Source organism: Pristiophorus japonicus, chromosome 16 (genome assembly GCF_044704955.1).
Source record: "Pristiophorus japonicus isolate sPriJap1 chromosome 16, sPriJap1.hap1, whole genome shotgun sequence".
Classification (NCBI taxonomy): Eukaryota; Metazoa; Chordata; class Chondrichthyes; family Pristiophoridae; genus Pristiophorus; species Pristiophorus japonicus.
The window spans coordinates 77,193,332-77,213,507 of record NC_091992.1 but is presented as its reverse complement, the minus strand read 5'-3'; the positions used below and the strand labels follow the sequence as shown (position 1 = coordinate 77,213,507).

Below are 20,176 nucleotides of genomic sequence, written 5' to 3'. Positions count from 1 at the left end.
CGCAGATTGGCTGCCGCATTTCCTACATTACAACAGTGACTACACTTCAAAAAGTACTTGATTGGCTGCGAATTGCTTTGAAATGTCCCGTGGTTGTGAAAGTGAGAGACAAGTGCAGTTCTTCCTTTTTGATGCAGTGTGCACATTCACAGGCCAGTAGTCTGCTCTGGAAAATGCAACGAAAGTGGAAGGTTTCACGTTCTCGTCCAGGCTTTGCGTTTGAGAGCTGTCACTCCCGCGGCGATTGAGAGGACGGCCACACCATTAACCTACTTGGAGCCTCAGCAGCATTCATGTAATAATAGCACTCAGGACACATTTTTAATGTGTTCAGAGTGAATATTCAGACGGGGGTTTCCAAGCAATGTTACAATTACTGCAGCATAGGTGCCACACAAACACGCCACACCCTCATGTGAGTGTCATTAGGACTGCAATGAGTCACTGGAACCCTCCCGAGAAAGCATAGGAACCTAGAAACTTATAAACAACAAATATAGGAATGGTCAATGTAAACGGAGGGATGTTTCTGGTTATCATCAGCTACGCACGGTGCTGTTAAAAACTCCCATTTACATAATGGACTTGGTAACTGATGATTCATGAGCACCATGTTCGTCTAGTTATTGTGTACTTCTACGTTAACAAGCACTGGTGATGGTCTGGTTGAGAAGTGTATAGTGGCTTTTGGTTTCTGCCAAATTATAGTAAGAAAGGAAAGAACTTGCATTTATATAGCGTCTTTCACAACCTGAGGACGTCCCAAAGCGCTTTACGGCCAATGAAGTACTTTTGGGGTGTAATCACTGTTGTAATGTGGGAAACGCAACAACCAATTGCCGCACAGCAAGCTCCCACAAACAGCAGTGTGATCATGACCAGATCATCTGTTTTTAAAGTTTTGGTTGAGGAATAAATATTGGCCAGGACACTGGGGAGAACTCCACTGTTCTTCTTCGAAATAGTGCCATGGGGAGGGGTGGGGTGGGGTAGGGGTTAGTGATCTAGCGACCTGCCCCCAGGCCTCCGATACTCTGAAAGCAGCCACGGGATGAATGCCCTTCAATGCGCTCCTCCCTGTGAGGAAGGACCAAAACTTCGCTTGGCACCTTCGTATTTTGGCTCGGCCAATATCGGTGCCTCGGCATATGGCAGTGGTAGAGTCAGACCATGGCAAACTGGTGCTGCGAAGGGTGGCACCAGCAGATACAGATAGTTGCTTTTGTTGTGGGCACAGCTCGAGTCAGGAGAGCTTTGGAAGGAAGAAGTTGTGTTTAGATAACATCTTTCACATCCTCAGGATTTCTAAATGTGCTTCACAGCCAATTATTGTTAAAGCATAGTCACTGCTGGAATGTAAGTTAGTTGTGGGGAGGGAGGGGACTGAGTCAGAATGGCCATGCACTGGTCAGGAGCTCCCTACCCACATAGATGTCAACAGGTTGCATAAGAAAACCCCATAACACCACAAAATAGAATAACCGGTAGCAGGGAGTGAATTAAAGGTGGCAGTCACCAGGAAGCATGAACAAATGGGTCATGTTTCAGACTTGTGGACTCATGAGATCATTCAAAGCCAGAGATTAGATGGCACTCCCAGGTTTCTTTTACTCTACACATTCTGTGGCTGGGTGCCCTTATCCTGGCAGTACATCCCTGGATGGCTTTGTGTAGACATACATCTCCATTTCTCTCAAGCGGCCAGGCGAGACTTACCACGACTGGCAGCAAAAGCAACCACAGAAGGTGAAAAGAATACTTTAAACAGCACTTTGGTCGTTTTCCCCACCGTTTTTAAAAATGTTAACCAACATTCCTTTGTCCTCTACACATCCTACAGCATTGTGAAGTAGATAGACAACATAGCCGGGCAACGCAGTCATACCAACTCCTACTGGGTTAGAGGGCATCGGCCCGCTCCCCTCTTTTTAAAACAACACAGAAACCAGTTTTATTTCAGCACTGCCTTTGTTCGGCCTGCATTTTGCCATCGACAGCAAAACCGAGCTGACAGGCAATTAAACACCAGGTCCACTGACAGCTATAGGTCACAACCAGGTTCACTACCCCGCCTGGGGAGTTGGGCAGACGGGTATCCCTATACACGTTGCTGCAATTACCAGTCCGTCGTGCTGTGGTTACATGGATTTCAGCATTGGATTACTGAGATGAAGGGGTTGGCTTATGAAGAAAGGTTGAACAGGTTGGGCCTATACTCATTGGAGTTTAGAAGAATGAGAGGTGATCTTATTGAAACGTGTAAGATTCTGAGGGGGCTTGACAGGGTAGATGCAGAGAGGATGTTTCCCCTAGTGGGGGAATCTAGAACTAGGGGGCAGAGTTTCAGAGTAAGGGGTCGCCCATTTATAACGGAGATGAGGAGGAATTTCTTCTCTCAGAGGGTTGTGAATCTGTGGAATTCTCTGATCCAGAGAGCTGTGGAGGCTGGGTCATTGAATATATTTAAGGTGGAGATAGATTTTTGAATGATAAGGGAGCCAAGGGTTATGGGGAGTGGGCAGGGAAGTGGAGTTGAGGCCATGATCAGATCAGCCATGATCTTATTGAATGGCAGAGCAGGCTCAAGGAGCCAAATGGCCAAATCCTGCTCCTATTTCTTATGTTCTTATGTTATATACAGCACAGGAGGCCATTCGGCCCATCATGCCTGTGCCGTCTCTTTGAAAGAGCTAGCCAATTAGTCCCATTCCCCTGCCCTTTCTCCATAGCGCTGCAAAATTTTTCACTTCCAAGTATTTATCCAATTCTATTTTGCAAGTTATTGTTGACTCTGCTCCCACCACCCTTTAGGCAGTGCATTTCAGATCATCATAATTCACTGTGTAAAAAGAATTCTCCTCATCCTTCATGTTTCCTCAGGTTGTTTTGCCAATTACCTTAAATCCAGTTACAAACCCTTCTGCTACTGGGATCAATTTCTCTTTATTTACTCTATCAAAACACTTCATGATTTTGAACACCTCTATTAAATCTTCTGTTAACCGTTGGGCGGGCCACATTGTTCGCATGCCCGACACAAGACTCCCAAAGCAAGAGCTCTACTCGGAACTCCTGCACAGCAAGTGAGCCCCAGGTGGGCAGAGGAAACGTTTCAAGGACACCCTCAAAGCCTCCTTGATCCCCACTGACACCTGGGAGTCCCTGGCCAAAGACCGCCCTAAGTGGACGAAGAGCATCCGGGAGGGCACTGAGCACCTCGAGTCTCATCACCGAGAGCGTACAGAACACAAGCGCTGGCAGCAGAAGGAGCGTGCGGCAAACCAGGCCCCCCCACCCACACTTTCCTTCAACGACTATCTGTCCCACCTGTGACAAGAGACTGCACAGTCACCTGAGAACTCACTTTTAGAGTGGAAGCAAGTCTTCCTCGATTTTGAGAGACTGCCTATAATGATGATGATAACCATCTCTGCTCCAAGGAGAACGGTCAAAGTTTCTCTAGTCTCCCTAAGCAACTGAAGTCTTTCATCCCTGGTACCATTCATGTATGAGTTCTCACAATGTGAGCGGCACCAGCAAGGCCGCATCTATTGCCCGTTGCTAGTTGCCTTGAAAAGGCGATGATGGCTTTCCATCTCCAACCTCTACAGGTGATGGTGCTCCCACAGTGCTGGTAGGTAGGGAGCTCCCAAATATTTACCCAGCGATGAAAGAAGAACGGCGATATGTGCCTTTGCCAGCATGAAAGTTTTTCCAAATTGCATTCTACTCCAAATACACATTCCTACCTGCGTTTCCTCCTCCCTCCCACCTCACTCAATTCAAATTAAGACACCCCATGTCCTATCTAAAACCATTTCTTCCATTACCTCAAAACTGCTCGCCCATCTCCTTTTCCCATCCCCTCCCTTCAATTTACAGGCTTTAAAAGCCCAAACCTATTGCTCTGCTCCCCTACTTTTTACAATCCCGCTGCTGTCTTGCACAATAGGCCTGAGCGCGTGTTATAGGAGCAACAGCACCTTCCGAAGACAGGAAACAGTACTGCAGATTCCATTGAACATCACTGCAAAACAACCAGACCGTGACTTTAAAATGCCTCCACTTCAGGAGGTAAAACCTGGACACCCAAAAAAGGCAATTGTGAATAAAACGATCACGATTACAGCGAGATATTTTTCACAATCAAATTTACAACTAGCTCCAACATCAATTTATTTGAACAAATTATGGCATCGAAGAAAGAGACAAGGCCGAAAGGAAATTAAAGAATTTTAAAAATTCATTCTGCAGATGTGGGCTTTGCTGACAAGGCCAGCACTTATTGCCCTTCCAGAGATGTCCTGTTGTGATACAACTGAGTTCAGACGGCAATTAAGAGTCAAGCACATTGGTATGGGACTGGAGACACATAGGCCAGACCGGGTAAGGATGTCAGGTTTCTTTCCATAAAGCACAGTGAACCGGTTGGGTTTTTACGATAATCCGACAACTTCATGGTCAATTTTACAAATATCAGATTTTTATTCCGAGATTTTGTTAAATGAACTCAAATTCTCAAACTGACATGGATGGGGATTTGAAGTCACTACAGTGGATTACTAGTCCAGTAACATACCCAATACACTACAGTATTCTGTACCTTGCATTAATATAGTCCCTTTCACAACCTCAGGATGTCCCAAAGCTCCCCACAGATAATGAAGTACTTTTGTGCAATCGTTGTTGTAATGTAGGAAAACTGACAGCTAATTTGAGCACAGTAAGGTCCCACACATTGCAATGTCATAATGACCAGATCATTTTTTTTGTGATGTTGGTTGAGGGATAAATGCTCTCTAGAACACCCGGGATAACTCCCCTGCTCTTCTTCAAAATAGTGGCAGGGGATCTTTTACGTCCACCCGAGAGGGTAGACGGGGCCTTGGTTTAACATCTCATCTGAAAGACAACACCTCCGACAATGGATTGTCAGCCTTGACTATAGGCTCAGGTCCCAGGGCTGGGACTTGAACCCACAACCTTCTGACTTGGAGTCAAGGGTGTCATCACTGAGCCCTGGCTGACACATAACATAATTGAAAAAAAAATTAATTCACAGGATGTGGGCATCACTGACAAGGCCGGCATTTATTGCCCATCCCTAATTGCCCTTGAGAAGGTGGTGGTGAGCCACCTTCTTGAACCGTTGCAGTCCGTGTGTACACTCACAGTGCTGTTAGGGTGGGGGTTCCAGATTTTGACTCAGCAACGACAAAGGAACAGTGATATATTTGCAAGTAAGAATGGTGTGCAACTTGGAGGGGAACTGGGAGATGGTGGCGTTCACATGTACCTGCTGCCTTTGTCCTTCTAGGTGGTAGAGGTTGCGGGTTTGGGAGGTGGCGTGGGATTTTTTTATGCCCCCTGAGAGAGCAGACGGAGCCTCAGTCAACGACTCATCCGAAAGATGGGGATGGGGCTGGTTAAATAAACAGAACTCTATTGGGAGCCCACTGCTCAAAGGGGCAAGCAGAAATAAACAGACATATGGTTGTCAGGTACTAAACATGTCCCTCGTTATTCTGCTGGCACATCTCTGCAATCAAGCCATACCTGTGCAATTGCTGCCTCATTTTCATCCAGCCCAAGGAGGAAGATCCGCACTTTATCGATTTTCACTGGGATCACCCGTCCCCTCCACTCCACCTCACTCATAGTGGCAGCATGCTTTGCTCTGGTCTGCGTAATCAGAGTCTTTGGGAATTGCAAACAAGATAAAAGTCAGGCCCAACTTGCAGCACGGGTATAGGCTCACTCAGAAAATAACTTCCTTATACCAATAGATTTCGCCGAATCTTTGCTAATGTTTGAAACAAACAGCGGGTCACTACGGACCAGTGAATGGCAAGCAGCTCCACTAGTACAGAGCCAGCACAGGCACGATGGGCCGAGTGGCCTTTTTTTGTGCTGTTAACGTCTATGGCTCAATGATTGGTGATTACAGACCAGCATGAAGGCTCATCTACAACCACAGGATGCTGGTAAATAGGGACTCAATGGCATTATTCCAGGACCTAGGGAGTGGTCAAGCAGGGAAGGATCTGTCAAGGCAAGCCTGGAAGTAAGAAAATTGATGAGACACACACAAAAAAAACACCCCCTGTTTTTAAAACAACTAGCAGTCACCCACTGTGTTGTTCAAAAGCAAACGTGGTAGGTCTTTAGCCATGAATCTGGACAGCAAAGAATTCCTACAGGAGTTAAAATCGAGGCTTGAGATGAGCAATGCTGGAGAGCCAGTTTGTCGAAAAGAAAAAACGTAAAGCTATGATTTAAGCACAGGAGAGGTGCACTGACCAGCAGGCACCGGAGCAGACTGGGGCGCATGTTCCTTACATCAAGTGTGAAGCTTGTGGTGGACCACGGTCCTCACTGCCAACATACTGCATGTAACGCTGCAAGTTTAATTTCTCTGCTGTTTCACTTCGAGGAGCATACGATAATCCAATCAGTTCAGAATTCAAATCATTTAAAGCTGCTCTATCGAAATCTTAAAGCTCATTTTGAGGCTAGGTGGGGAGGGTCATGTGGCTGTAGCTTGGGAGAAGCTTGCTGCCTCTCACTCAAATCTGCTCCGTCCTATCTGAGCAGCAGCCCCCCATCCCCTCACCCAAATAATTAGCAAAATAAGGGTTTTAGACAAAATGAATGAACTATGAACTTTGTAAGTAACCAATTAGAAAGCACACAACCAACCAGGAAGAGCTGGAGTCGCTCAACCAATTAAATCTGACCCAGCCACTCAATTACAATCAGATTTTAAACAGTAACTGCTTACATCCAGTAGCCCTCCACTCTCTCCTGATTTCATCCGCATCTGCATCAGCTCCTTCATTGCAGACTGGTCACCTGCCAAAGAGACAGAGGATGGTTAATGATTCCTCCCTAACATGAGCTCAACGCTGACAATGGAATAAATCACTGACGATCAGTGCTATTCTCGGATGTGCTGTATTGTGAGGCAGTCTGAATATTCCTAAATGATCCTTCGGTTCCCAACTGCTCCACGCAGATCCCGGTTTCAGACTCTATCAAGTAGCCTCAAAAGATCCGGAGCCACTTACTTTCAAAATCCTGGAACAATCCCAAGTTTCATACAGGAATTGACTGGATGGCGTAGAGAAAGGGTAGCCAGCATGGGCAGACTCCGTATTGTCTAGCAGCAATGACCCGTGCTACTGATATAACTCCCAACCCAACTAAGTTAAAATGGAGTAAAATTATACCTCACATATGGAGAGAAAACAAAAGCTTTAAGAGCGAAAGAAATAGGAGGAGTAGGCCATATGATGTCTCAAGCCTGCTCCGCCATTCAATAAGATCATGACTGATCTTCTACTTCAACTCCACTTTTCCACACAATCCCCATATCCCTTGATTTCCCGAGAGTCCAAAAATCTATCGATCTCAGTCTTGAATATACTCAACAGCTGAGCACCCACAGCCCTCTGGGGTAGAGAATTCCAAAGATTCACCACCCTCACTGAAGAAATTTCTTCTCATCTCATTCCTAAATGACTGACCCCTTATCTTGAGAACCCCTGGTTCTAGACTCTTCGGCCAGGGGAAACAGCCTCCCTGCATCTATCCTGTCAAGCCCTCTAAGAATTTGATATATTTCAATGAGATCACCACTCATTCTTCTGAACTCCAGACAATATAGGCCAATTCTACTCAATCGTTCCTCATATGACAATCCTCCATCCCAGGAATCAATGTACTGAACCTTCATTGCACCCAGTCTAAGGCAAGTATATCCTTCCTTGAGGAAGGAGACCAAAACTGCACACAGTACTCCAGGTGTGGTCTCACCAATGTAATTATATACTTACAGCAATACAATTACAGCAATACTTCCTTATTCTTATACTGCAAGTTCCTTGCAAGAAAGGCTAACATACCATTTGCCTTGCTAATTGCTTGTTGTACATAGAAACATAGAAAATAGGTGCAGGAGCAGGCCATTCAGCCCTTCTAGCCTGCACCGCCATTCAATGAGTTCATGGCTGAACATGAAACTTCAGTACCCCATTCCTGCTTTCTCGCCATACCCCTTGATCCCCCGAGTAGTAAGGACTTCATCTAACTCCCTTTTGAATATATTTAGTGAATTGGCCTCAACTACTTTCTGTGGTAGAGAATTCCACAGGTTCACCACTCTCTGGGTGAAGAAGTTTCTCCTCATCTCGGTCCTAAATGGCTTACCCCTTATCCTTAGACTGTGACCCCTGGTTCTGGACTTCCCCAACATTGGGAACATTCTTCCTGCATCCAACCTGTCCAAACCCGTCAGAATTTTAAACGTTTCTATGAGGTCCCCTCTCATTCTTCTGAACTCCAGTGAATACAAGCCCAGTTGATCCAGTCCTTCTTGATAGGTCAGTCCCACCATCCCGGGAATCAGTCTGGTGAATCTTCGCTGCACCCCCTCAACAGCAAGAATGTCCTTCCTCAAGTTAGGAGACCAAAACTGTACACAATACTCCAGGTGTGGCCCCACCAAGGCCCTGTACAACTGCAGCAACACCTCACCGCCCCTGCACCCAAACCCCCTCGCCACGAAGGCCAACATGCCACCCGCCCTCCCAACCGCCTGCTGTACCTGCATGCCAACCCCCAGCGACCGACGCACCACGACACCCAGGTCCCGCCGCACCTCCCCCCCCCCCCAATCCGTCACCATTCAGATAACAGTCTGTCTCTCTGTTTCCACCACCAAAGTGGACAACCTCACACTTATCCACATCACACTTCATCTGCCACGCATCTGCCCACCCACCCAAGCCACTCTGCAACCCCACAGCATCCTCCCCGCAGCTCACACCGCCACCCAACCCAGCGTCATCCGCAAACCTGGAGATACCACATTCAATCCCCCCGTCCAAATCACCAATGTACAATGTAAACAGCTGGGGCCCCAGCACAGAACCCCGCGGCACCCCACTAGTCACCGCCCGCCACCCTGAAAAGCACCCATCCACTCCTACTCCTTGCTTCCTGTCCGACAACCAGCTCCCAATCCACGCCAGCACACCACCCCCAATCCCATGTGCTCTAACCTTGCACATCAATCTCCTGTGTGGGACCTTGTTGAAAGCCTTCCGAAAGTCCAAATATACACATCAACTGGTTCTCCTCCGTCCACTTTACTGGAAACATCCCCAAAAAATTCCAGAAGATTTGCCAAGCATGATTTCCCCTTCACAAATCCACGCTGACCCGGACCCACCATGTCACCACCCTCCAAATGCGCTGCCATGACATCCCTAACAATTGATTCCATCATTTTACCCACTACTGAGGTCAGGCTGACCGGTCTATAATTCCCTGCTTTCTCTCTCCCTCCTTTTTTAAAAAAAAGTGGGGTTACATTGGCCACCCTCCACTCGACAGGAACTGATCCAGAGTACCTGCATGTTAACTTTGTGATTCCTGTACAGGGACACCCAAATCCCTCTGAATACCAACATTTACTAGTCTCTCACCTTTTTAAAAAAAAATTCTGCTTTCCTTTCTTCCTACCAAAGTGAATGACCTCACATTTCCCCACATTATACTCTACACTATACGCCAATCACTTACCCTGTCTATATCCCTTTGCAGCCTCTTTGCATTCTCCTCACAGCTTACTCTCCCACTTAGCTTTGTATCGTCAGCAAACTTGGATACATTACACTCAATCCCCTCCTCTAAATCATTGATATAGATTGTAAATAGCTGAGGCCCAAGCACTGTTCTTTGCAGCACCCCACTAGTAACAACCTGCCAACCGTAAAATGACCAGTTTATTCCTACTCTTGTGTTTTCTGTGCGTTGACCAATTCTCAATCCAAGCTAATATATTACCCTCAATTCCATGAGCCCTAATCTTGAGTAACAATCTTTTGTGTGCCACCGTATCGAATGCCTTTTTTGAAAATCCAAATATTCGACATCCACTGGTTACCCCTTATTTACCCTGCTCGTTACCTCTGCCTAATCATATGATTTTCTCAGTGCTCTGTTACTACGTCCTTAATAATAGATTCCAGCATTTTTCCTACTACTGATGTCAGGCTAACTGCCTGTAGTTCCCCATTTTCTCTCTCCCTCTTTCTTGAATAGCGGGGTTACATTTGCTACCTTCTAATCCACAGGGAGGGACCATTCTAGAAACTCGGGAATTCTGGAAGATCAAAACCAATGCATCTAATATCTCTGCAGCCACCTCTTTTAAAAGCCTAGGATGTAGGCCCATCAGGTCCAGGAAATTTGTCGGCTTTTACTCCATTAATTTCTCCAGTACTTTTTCTTTACTAATATTAATTACTTTAAGTTCCTTACTCTCATTAGACCCTTGGCTCTCCTCTATTTCCAGTATGTTTTTTTGTGTCTTCTACTGTGAAGACAGGCACAAAATATTTGTTTAACGTCTTTGCCATTTCCTTATTCCCCATTATAATTTATCCTGTTTCTGCCTCTAAGGGACCCACGTTTACTCTCTCTAATCCCTTCCTTTTTACATACATGTAAAAAGCTCTTACAATCTGTTCTTGTATTTCTTGCTAGTTTACTCTCTTATTCGATTTTCTCCCTCTATCAATTTCTTGGTCATTGTTTGCTGATTTCTAAAACTCTCCCAATCCTGAGGCTTACTACTCTTTTTGGCAACTTTGTAAGCCTCTTTTTTTAATCCAATACTATCCTTAACTTCTCCAGTTAGCCATGATTGGATCACATTTCCCATGAGCTTTTATTCCTCAAGGGAATGTATATTTGTTGAGAATTATAGAATCATTGAATGATACAGCACAGACGGAGGCCATTCGGCCCATCGTATAGATGCTGCCTCTTTGAAAGAGCTGTCCAACTAGTCCCATTCCCCTGCCCTTTCACCATAGCCCTGCAAAAGTTTTCACTTCCAAGTATTTATCCAATTCCTTTTTGCAAGTTACTGTTAAATCTGCTCACACCACCTTTTCAGGCAGTGCATTTCAGATCATAATTCACTGTGTAAAAAGAATTCTCCTCGTCCCCTCGTGTTCCCTCGGAGTCTTTTGCCAATGACCTTAAATCTAGTTACAGACCCTTCTGCTACTGGAATCAGTTTCTCTTTATTTACTCGATCAAAACCCTTTATGATTTTGAACAGCTCTATTAAATCTTCTGTTGACCATCTCTGCTCCAAGGAGAACAATCCAACCATCTCTAGTCTCTCTACTTCACCGAAATATTTCATCCCTGGTACCATTCTAGTAAATCTCTTCTGCACCCTTGCTAAGGCCTTGGCATCCTTCCTAAAGTGCGGTGCCCAGAATTGGACACAATACTCCAGCTGGGGAATAACCAGTGATTTATATGGGTTTAGCATAACTTCCTTGCATTTGCACTTTCTGCCTCTATTTATAAAGCCAAGGATCCCGCATGCTTTTTTAACAGCCTTCTCAATTTGTCCTGCCATCTTCAAAGATTTGTGCAAGTATACCCCCAGGTCTCTCTGTTCCTGCACCCCCTTTAAAATTGTAACATTTCGATTATGTTAAGTTTATGTTGTCTCTCAGTATTCCTATCAAAATGCATCACTTCTCTGTGTTAAATTGCATCTGCCATGTGCCTACCCATTTCATCAGTCTGTCTATATTCTCCTGAAGTCTCTTGCTATCCTCCTCACCGTTTACAACACTCAAAAAAGATAATTTGTTAAAGGGTTCCTTGTTATCTTTGCTGAACAAAAGGAATTTTGAATTATTTCTTTAAATGTTCGCCATTGCTTATCTAGCGTCATATCTTTTATTCTAATTTCCCAATCTACCTTCACCAATTCAGACCTCATTCCGACATCATTGGCTTTGTTTAAATTTAAGACCCTAGTTTCAGAATTAACCACCAAACTCAATATGAAATTTAACATATTATGATCCAGAGGATCCTTTACTATAAGATTATTAATGAACACGGTCTCATTATACAATGCGAGAGTTAAAACTAATCCTGTTGCCTAGTTGGTTCCTTGACATATCCTTCTAGAAAACTGTCTTGCATGCATTCTATAAACTCGTCTTCCAAACTACCTTTGCAAATTTGGTTTGCCGAGTTTATATGAAGAATAATGTCCCAAATGATTAATGCATTACTCTTATGACATGTTCCTCTAATTTGATGATTGAAGTAGGCTAGATATTGCCGATGTAGCTATTTGTACTGCATTTCTTTTGACAGACAGGTGTCTGTCCAGCCATGCCCTCTCCCTGGCCGTACTGCACTTTTCTGACTGACAGTCGAAAAGCTCCGCCCCCCTCCCGGCCAAATCATTCCATGAACATGGTGCCGAGAAGCAGAACCCGAGGCTCCGACTCTCTCCCTCCTGGCTGGCATGGGCCCAATAGTGGCGGTCCTGGGCCCAATGGCAGCGGAACGACAGCGACTGGCATGGGCCCAACAGCGAGAGAGGTGCTGTGGGGAGGAGGGGGAGGGGGGACAGAAGAGAGAGAGAGAAAAGCTGGGGGGCGGGGTGGGAGAGAGAGGCTGAAGCGGAGCGTCAAGAAAGGGGCTGGGGGGGCGCTAGAGGGGGAGGGTGGTCGGGGCAGAGAGTGGGGGGAAGGGGGGGGCGAGAGAGGGAGAGGGGCTGGGGGGGCGCGAGGGGCTGGGGGGCGCGAGGGGCTGTGGGGGCGCGAGGGGCTGGGGGGCGCGAGGGGCTGGGGGGCGCGAGGGGCTGGGGGGCGCGAGGGGCTGGGGGGGCCGGAGAGGGAGAGGGGCTGGGGGGGCGAGAGAGGGAGAGGGGCTGGGGGGGCGAGAGAGGGAGAGGGGCTGGGGGGGGCGAGAGAGGGAGAGGGGCTGGGGGGGGCGAGAGAGGGAGAGGGGCTGGGGGGGGCGAGAGAGGGAGAGGGGCTGGGGGGGGCGAGAGAGGGAGAGAGGCTGGGGGGGGCGAGAGAGGGAGAGGGGCTGGGGGGGGGGGCGAGAGAGGGAGAAGGGCTGGGGGGGGCGAGAGAGGGAGAGGGGCTGGGGGGGCGAGAGAGGGAGAGGGGCTGGGGGGGCGAGAGAGGGAGAGGGGCTGGGGGGGCGAGAGAGGGAGAGGGGCTGGGGGGGCGAGAGAGGGAGAGGGGCTGGGGGGGCGAGAGAGGGAGAGGGGCTGGGGGGGCGAGAGAGGGAGAGGGGCTGGGGGGGCGAGAGAGGGAGAGGGGCTGGGGGGGCGAGAGAGGGAGAGGGGCTGGGGGGGGCGAGAGAGGGAGAGGGGCTGGGGGGGCGAGGGGCTGGGGGGGCGAGAGGGGGAGAGGGGCTGGGGGGGCGAGAGGGGGAGAGGGGCTGGGGGGGCGAGAGAGGGAGAGGGGCTGGGGGGGCGAGAGAGGGAGAGGGGCTGGGGGGGCGAGAGAGGGAGAGGGGCTGGGGGGGCGAGAGAGGGAGAGGGGCTGGGGGGGCGAGAGAGGGAGAGGGGCTGGGGGGGCGAGAGAGGGAGAGGGGCTGGGGGGGCGAGAGAGGGAGAGGGGCTGGGGGGGCGAGAGAGGGAGAGGGGCTGGGGGGGCGAGAGAGGGAGAGGGGCTGGGGGGGCGAGAGAGGGAGAGGGGCTGGGGGGGCGAGAGAGGGAGAGGGGCTGGGGGGGCGAGAGAGGGAGAGGGGCTGGGGGGGCGAGAGAGGGAGAGGGGCTGGGGGGGCGAGAGAGGGAGAGGGGCTGGGGGGGCGAGAGAGGGAGAGGGGCTGGGGGGGCGAGAGAGGGAGAGGGGCTGGGGGGGCGAGAGAGGGAGAGGGGCTGGGGGGGCGAGAGAGGGAGAGGGGCTGGGGGGGCGAGAGAGGGAGAGGGGCTGGGGGGGCGAGAGAGGGAGAGGGGCTGGGGGGGCGAGAGAGGGAGAGGGGCTGGGGGGGCGAGAGAGGGAGAGGGGCTGGGGGGGCGAGAGAGGGAGAGGGGCTGGGGGGGCGAGAGAGGGAGAGGGGCTGGGGGGGCGAGAGAGGGAGAGGGGCTGGGGGGGCGAGAGAGGGAGAGGGGCTGGGGGGGCGAGAGAGGGAGAGGGGCTGGGGGGGCGAGAGAGGGAGAGGGGCTGGGGGGGCGAGAGAGGGAGAGGGGCTGGGGGGGCGAGAGAGGGAGAGGGGCTGGGGGGGCGAGAGAGGGAGAGGGGCTGGGGGGGCGAGAGAGGGAGAGGGGCTGGGGGGGCGAGAGAGGGAGAGGGGCTGGGGGGGCGAGAGAGGGAGAGGGGCTGGGGGGGCGAGAGAGGGAGAGGGGCTGGGGGGGCGAGAGAGGGAGAGGGGCTGGGGGGGCGAGAGAGGGAGAGGGGCTGGGGGGGCGAGAGAGGGAGAGGGGCTGGGGGGGCGAGAGAGGGAGAGGGGCTGGGGGCGCGAGAGAGGGAGAGGGGCTGGGGGCGCGAGAGAGGGAGAGGGGCTGGGGGGGCGAGAGAGGGAGAGGGGCTGGGGGGGCGAGAGAGGGAGAGGGGCTGGGGGGGCGAGAGAGGGAGAGGGGCTGGGGGGGCGAGAGAGGGAGAGGGGCTGGGGGGGCGAGAGAGGGAGAGGGGCTGGGGGGGCGAGAGAGGGAGAGGGGCTGGGGGGGCGAGAGAGAGAGAGGGGCTGGGGGGGCGAGAGAGGGAGAGGGGCTGGGGGGGGCGAGAGAGGGAGAGGGGCTGGGGGGGCGAGAGAGGGAGAGGGGCTGGGGGGGCGAGAGAGGGAGAGGGGCTGGGGGGGCGAGAGAGGGAGAGGGGCTGGGGGGGCGAGAGAGGGAGAGGGGCTGGGGGGGCGAGAGAGGGAGAGGGGCTGGGGGGGGCGAGGGGGCTGGGGGGGCGAGAGAGGGAGAGGGGCTGGGGGGGCGAGAGAGGGAGAGGGGCTGGGGGGGCGAGAGAGGGAGAGGGGCTGGGGGGGCGAGAGAGGGAGAGGGGCTGGGGGGGCGAGAGAGGGAGAGGGGCTGGGGGGGCGAGAGAGGGAGAGGGGCTGGGGGGGCGAGAGAGGGAGAGGGGCTGGGGGGGCGAGAGAGGGAGAGGGGCTGGGGGGGCGAGAGAGGGAGAGGGGCTGGGGGGCGAGAGAGGGAGAGGGGCTGGGGGGGCGAGAGAGGGAGAGGGGCTGGGGGGGCGAGAGAGGGAGAGGGGCTGGGGGGGCGAGAGAGGGAGAGGGGCTGGGGGGGCGAGAGAGGGAGAGGGGCTGGGGGGGCGAGAGAGGGAGAGGGGCTGGGGGGGCGAGAGAGGGAGAGGGGCTGGGGGGGCGAGAGAGGGAGAGGGGCTGGGGGGCGAGAGAGGGAGAGGGGCGAGAGAGGGAGAGGGGCGAGAGAGGGAGAGGGGCGAGAGAGGGAGAGGGGCGAGAGAGGGAGAGGGGCTGGGGAGGCGAGAGAGGGACAGGGGCTGGGGGGGGAGAGAGAGGGAGAGGGGCTGGGGGGGGCGAAAGAGGGAGGGGGGCTGGGGGGGGCGAAAGAGGGAGAGGGGCTGGGGGGGCGAAAGAGGGAGAGGGGCTGGGGGGGCGAGAGAGGGAGAGGGGCTGGGGGGACGAGAGAGGGAGAGGGGCTGGGGGGCGAGAGAGGGAGAGGGGCTGGGGGATGAGAGAGTGAGAGGGGCTGGGGGGTGAGAGAGGGAGAGAGACAGGTGAAGGGGTGGGGTGGGGGGGGGCGTGGGAGGTGAGGCTCGTGGGACCAAATGGCCTACTCCTGCTCCTATTATGTTCTCATGATCTAATGCTCCATTACCTTTGTTAAACTCTGTCACTCCCTGACACACACTGCTTGATTTTACCTAAATCATTACTCAGCTTTGCTGCCTTCACTTTTCTCTTTCGACTTATGAAATAGAGTAAAATTAATACTTTACACATGGTGAGAAAACAAAAGTTCTGAATGGTTATCAAAGAGTTTTGCACACAATTCCTGACAGATTTAATTCCTGACAGATAATAGTGCTTCATATCACAGAAACACACAGAACAGGAGGAGGCCATTCAGCCCACCATGCCTGGGCCTGCTCTTTGAAAGAGATATCCCATTCGTCCCACTCCCCTGCTCTTTCCCTGCAGCTCTGAACATTTTTTCTTTTCAAGTATATATCCAAATCTTCTTTGAAAGTTATTATTGAATCTGCTTCCACTAGCCTTTCAAGCAGTACATTTAGATCATAACAAGCTGTGTAAAAAAAATTCTCGTCTGTTGTCAATTATTTTAAATTTGTGTCCAGTGAAAACAGTTTCTCCTTATTTACTCTTATCAAAAGCCCTCATAATTGTTTAATTCATCCAAGCAATTCCTTTCAAATCTACTGATTTGCAGGAACTCTGGCCTTGTTACTCAAAGATGCTCTGCACTATGATACTGCATCTAATCTATGTAACTAAAGGAGCGAGCTTGTTGGTTTATTTTGTTCTGATGTGTCTTCACAGGTTCTCAAACAGAAAGTTATCCAGCATAGATCAGTAGATCAAGCCATCTTGCGGTTAAAGTTTTTGATTGACAATGGTGTCTGAGGTCAGGCCAGTGGGAAGGGCAAGAGTTAATGATTGGTGGTAGTTCTTTGACAGACAATTTGGTAGCCAGATTTTAAGAAAATAGCATTCTTCTCTCCACCATCTTTAGGTTTTTGTTGAGAACCGGGATAAAATACAAGAAAAAGTTAGGGTCCAAAAATACCCGAGTAAATCAGTTTTCATTTGGAACATCAAGCGCCGTGAAAACATGGAACTAAAAATAAAGCTGAACGATAACCCACAAATATGTACACAGCTCAGCACTAAAAGCAATAAAACACTGTGAGCATATGACACTGTCACAAATACCAAGTACGAGGTAAAGAACAATTAGGGCGAGGTAGTGCACCAGATTGAGAAAAAGGAACAATTTTTCAACCTTGTTAATAAAAATAAACCTTTACTATGCTCAAGAACAAAAGCTCTTTATAGGGCTAGGAATACACTGCATACCACTTATACTGGTTATCGGGTAGAGCAGGCAAATCCTCTCGCAGGTCGGGAGTATAAGAGCTGGAGTGTGGGCTCCTGCAACATCGTGAATCACCCCGACCTGCGAGAGGACACCACCGCAGGTTGAGAGGATAAAACAGCTGCAGTGCGGGCCCTTTAACATCGTGGACATACCACTGCAGCTTCCAGCGCGAGTCGTTTCAAATGTGCGACGACTTCGAGGTGGGCGACTGGGTGACGTCATCAAAGCCCAGGTCGCCGTTTGAAGCGTGGGCAGGAACATCGGCGGGGCCCAGGTACAGCAGAGGAACAGGAAGGTCGGGGCAGATAAGAAGCGAGAGATCATGGCGGAGGTGCGGCTCATGATTGAGGCGGAGAAGCAGCGTGAGATCAAGGCAAAAATGCAGCCGATGATCGGGGCGAAGGAGCGGTGAAAAATCGTGGCTGAGATTCAGCGAGTGATCGTGGCGGAGGTGAGGCAAATATTTGGTGTGGAGGTGCGGTGAGAGATTGTGGCGGAGGTGCGGCGAATGTGGGTACAGGGCCCAGAAGAACAGAGGGCCCAGGGGCAGCACGGGCTAGCCCACACTACCATGTGCGCGCACTAGGTCCGTGCAGCAGAGCAGGTCTCCAGTCATCCTGGTTAATCCTTGCCACTGGATAAAGGCCGAGCTCTGTCAAGCCCGTGTGGTGGCTGATGTGCAACGGCCACCACACGTTAAAAAAATCCACGCACAGGCATCGGGTCCTTCAATGAAACATCTGCGAACTCATCCCTTTTGATGTGGAAGCAAGTCATCCTCGTTCGAGGGACCGCCTATCATGATGATGATAGAACAAGAATTTTACTTCTGCGCAGTGACCTTTTACCCAGTTTTGTTTCCAGTTCTACTCTACAAAAGCAAGGAAGTTATGATGAACCTTTAGAAAACACCGGTTCGGCCTCAACTGGAGTACTGTGTTCAATTCTGGGCACCGCACTTTAGGAAGGATGTGAAGGCCTTAGAGAGGGGGCAGAAAGGATTTACGAGAATGATTCCAAGGATGAGGGACTTTAGTTATGTGGATAGACGAGAGAAGCTGCGGAGCAGCGTCGTCGGAGAGGCAGCGTGGGCGTGAGTTGGCTCGAATAGACTGGTAAATGATACTTAAAGGGTTGACGATGGATAGGCAATGGCAAACATTTAAAGATCACATGGATGAACTCCAGCAATTGCACATCCCTGTCTAGAGTAAAAATAAAACAGGGTAAGTGGCTCAACCGTGGCTAACAAGGGAAATTAAGGATAGTGTTAAATCCAAGGAAGAGGCATATAAATTGGCCAGAAAAAGCAGCAGGCCTGAGGACTGGGAGAAATTTAAAATTCAGCAGAGGAGGACAAAGGGTTTAATTAAGAGGGGGAAAATAGAGTACGAGAAGAAGCTTGCCAGGAACATAAAAACTGACTGCAAAAGCTTCTATACATATGTGAAGAGAAAAAGATTAGTGAAGACAAACGTAGGCCCCTTGCAGTTGGATTCAGGTGAATTTATAATGGGGAACAAAGAAATGGCAGACCAATTGAACAAATACTTTGGTTCTGTCTTCATGAAGGAAGACACAAATAACCTTCCGGAAATATTAGGGGACCGAGGGTCTAGTGAGAAGGAGGAACTGAAGGACATTTTTAGTAGGCGGGAAATTGTGTTCGGGAAATTGATGGGATTGAAGGCCGATAAATCCCCAGGGGCTGATAGTCTGCATCCCAGAGTACTTAAGGAAATGGCCCTAGAAATAGTGGATGCATTGGTGATCATTTTCCAACAGTCTATCGACTCGGGATCAGTTCCTATGGACTGGAGGGTAGCTAATGTAACACCACTTTTTAAAAAGGGAGGGAGAGAGAAAGTGGGTAATTATAGACTGGTTAGCCTGATATCAGTGGTGGGGAAAATGTTGGAAGCAATTATTAAGGATGAAATAGCAGCGCATTTGGAAAGCAGTGACAGGATCGGTCCAAGTCAGCATGGATTTATGAAAGGGAAATCATGCTCGACAAATCTTCTGGAATTTTTTGAGGATGCAACTAATAGAGTGGATAAGGGAGAACCAGTGGATGTGGTGTATTTGGACTTTCAAAAGGCTTTTGACAAGGTCCCACACAAGAGATTGATTTGCAAAATCAAAGCACATGGTATTTGGGGTAATATACTGACGTGGATAGAGAACTGGTTGGCAGACAGGAAGCAGAGAGTCGGGATAAACGGGTCCTTTTCAAAATGGCAGGCAGTGACTAGTGGAGTGCCGCAGGGCTCAGTGCTGGGACCCCAGCTCTTTACAATATACATCAATGATTTGGATGAAGGAATTGAGTGTAATATCTCCAAGTTTGCAGATGACACTAAACTGGGTGGCAGTGTGAGCTGTGAGGAGGACGCCAAAAGGCTGCAGGGTGACTTGGACAGGTTAGGTGAGTGGGCAAATGCATGGCAGATGCAGTATAATGTGGATAAATGTGAGGTTATCCACTTTGGGGGCAAAAATGCAAAGATAATCTGAATGGTGGCGGATTAGGAAAAGGGGAGGTGCAACGAGACTTGGGTGTCATGGTTCATCAGTCATTGAAAGCTGGCATACAGATACTGCAGGCGGTAAAGAAGACAAATAGTATGTTGGCCTTCATAGCTAGGGGATTTGAGTATAGGAGCAGGGAGGTCTTACTGCAGTTGTACAGTTCCTTGGTGAGGCCTCACCTGGAATATTGTGTTCAGTTTTGGTCTCCTAATCTGAGGAAGGACGTTCTTGCTATTGAGAGAGTGCAGCGAAGGTTCACCAGACTGATTCCCGGGATGGCTGGACTGACATATGAGGAGAGACTGGATCAACTGGGGCTTTATACATTGGCGTTTAGAAGAATGAGAGGGGATCTCATAGAAACATACAAGATTCTGACGGGACGGGACAGGTTAGATGCGGATAGATTGTTCCCGATGTTGGGGAAGTCCAGAACTAGGGGACACAGTCTTAGGATAAGGGGTAGGCCATTTAGGACTGAGATGAGAAGAAACTTCTTCACTCAGAGAGTTGTTAACCTGTGGAATTCCCTGCCGCAGAGAGTTGTTGATGCCAGTTCATTGGATATATTTAAGAGGGAGTTCGATATGGCCCTTACGGCTAAGGGGATCAAGGGATATGGAGAGAAAGCAGGAAAGGGATACTGAGGGAATGATCAGCCATGATCTTATTGAATGATGGTGCAGGCTCGAAGGGCCAAATGGCCTACTCCTGCATCTATTTCCTATGTTTCTCTGTTTGTTCTCCATAGAACAGAGAAGGTTGAGAGGA

At 50.1% G+C, this 20,176-nt stretch overlaps 1 protein-coding gene across 1 annotated transcript in view; it reads right to left on the bottom strand.

The window, feature by feature from the left end:
- srp68 (signal recognition particle 68) overlaps positions 1–20,176 on the bottom strand; it is a 77,932-nt gene that overhangs the window by 43,441 nt on the left and 14,315 nt on the right. Inside the window, exons 7-8 of the mRNA XM_070857466.1 lie at positions 6,782–6,852; positions 5,557–5,697 (exon numbers count right to left, since the gene is read on the bottom strand). Of these exons, the coding sequence (XP_070713567.1) occupies positions 5,557–5,697; positions 6,782–6,852 (212 nt within the window). The remainder of the gene's footprint in view (positions 1–5,556; positions 5,698–6,781; positions 6,853–20,176) is intronic.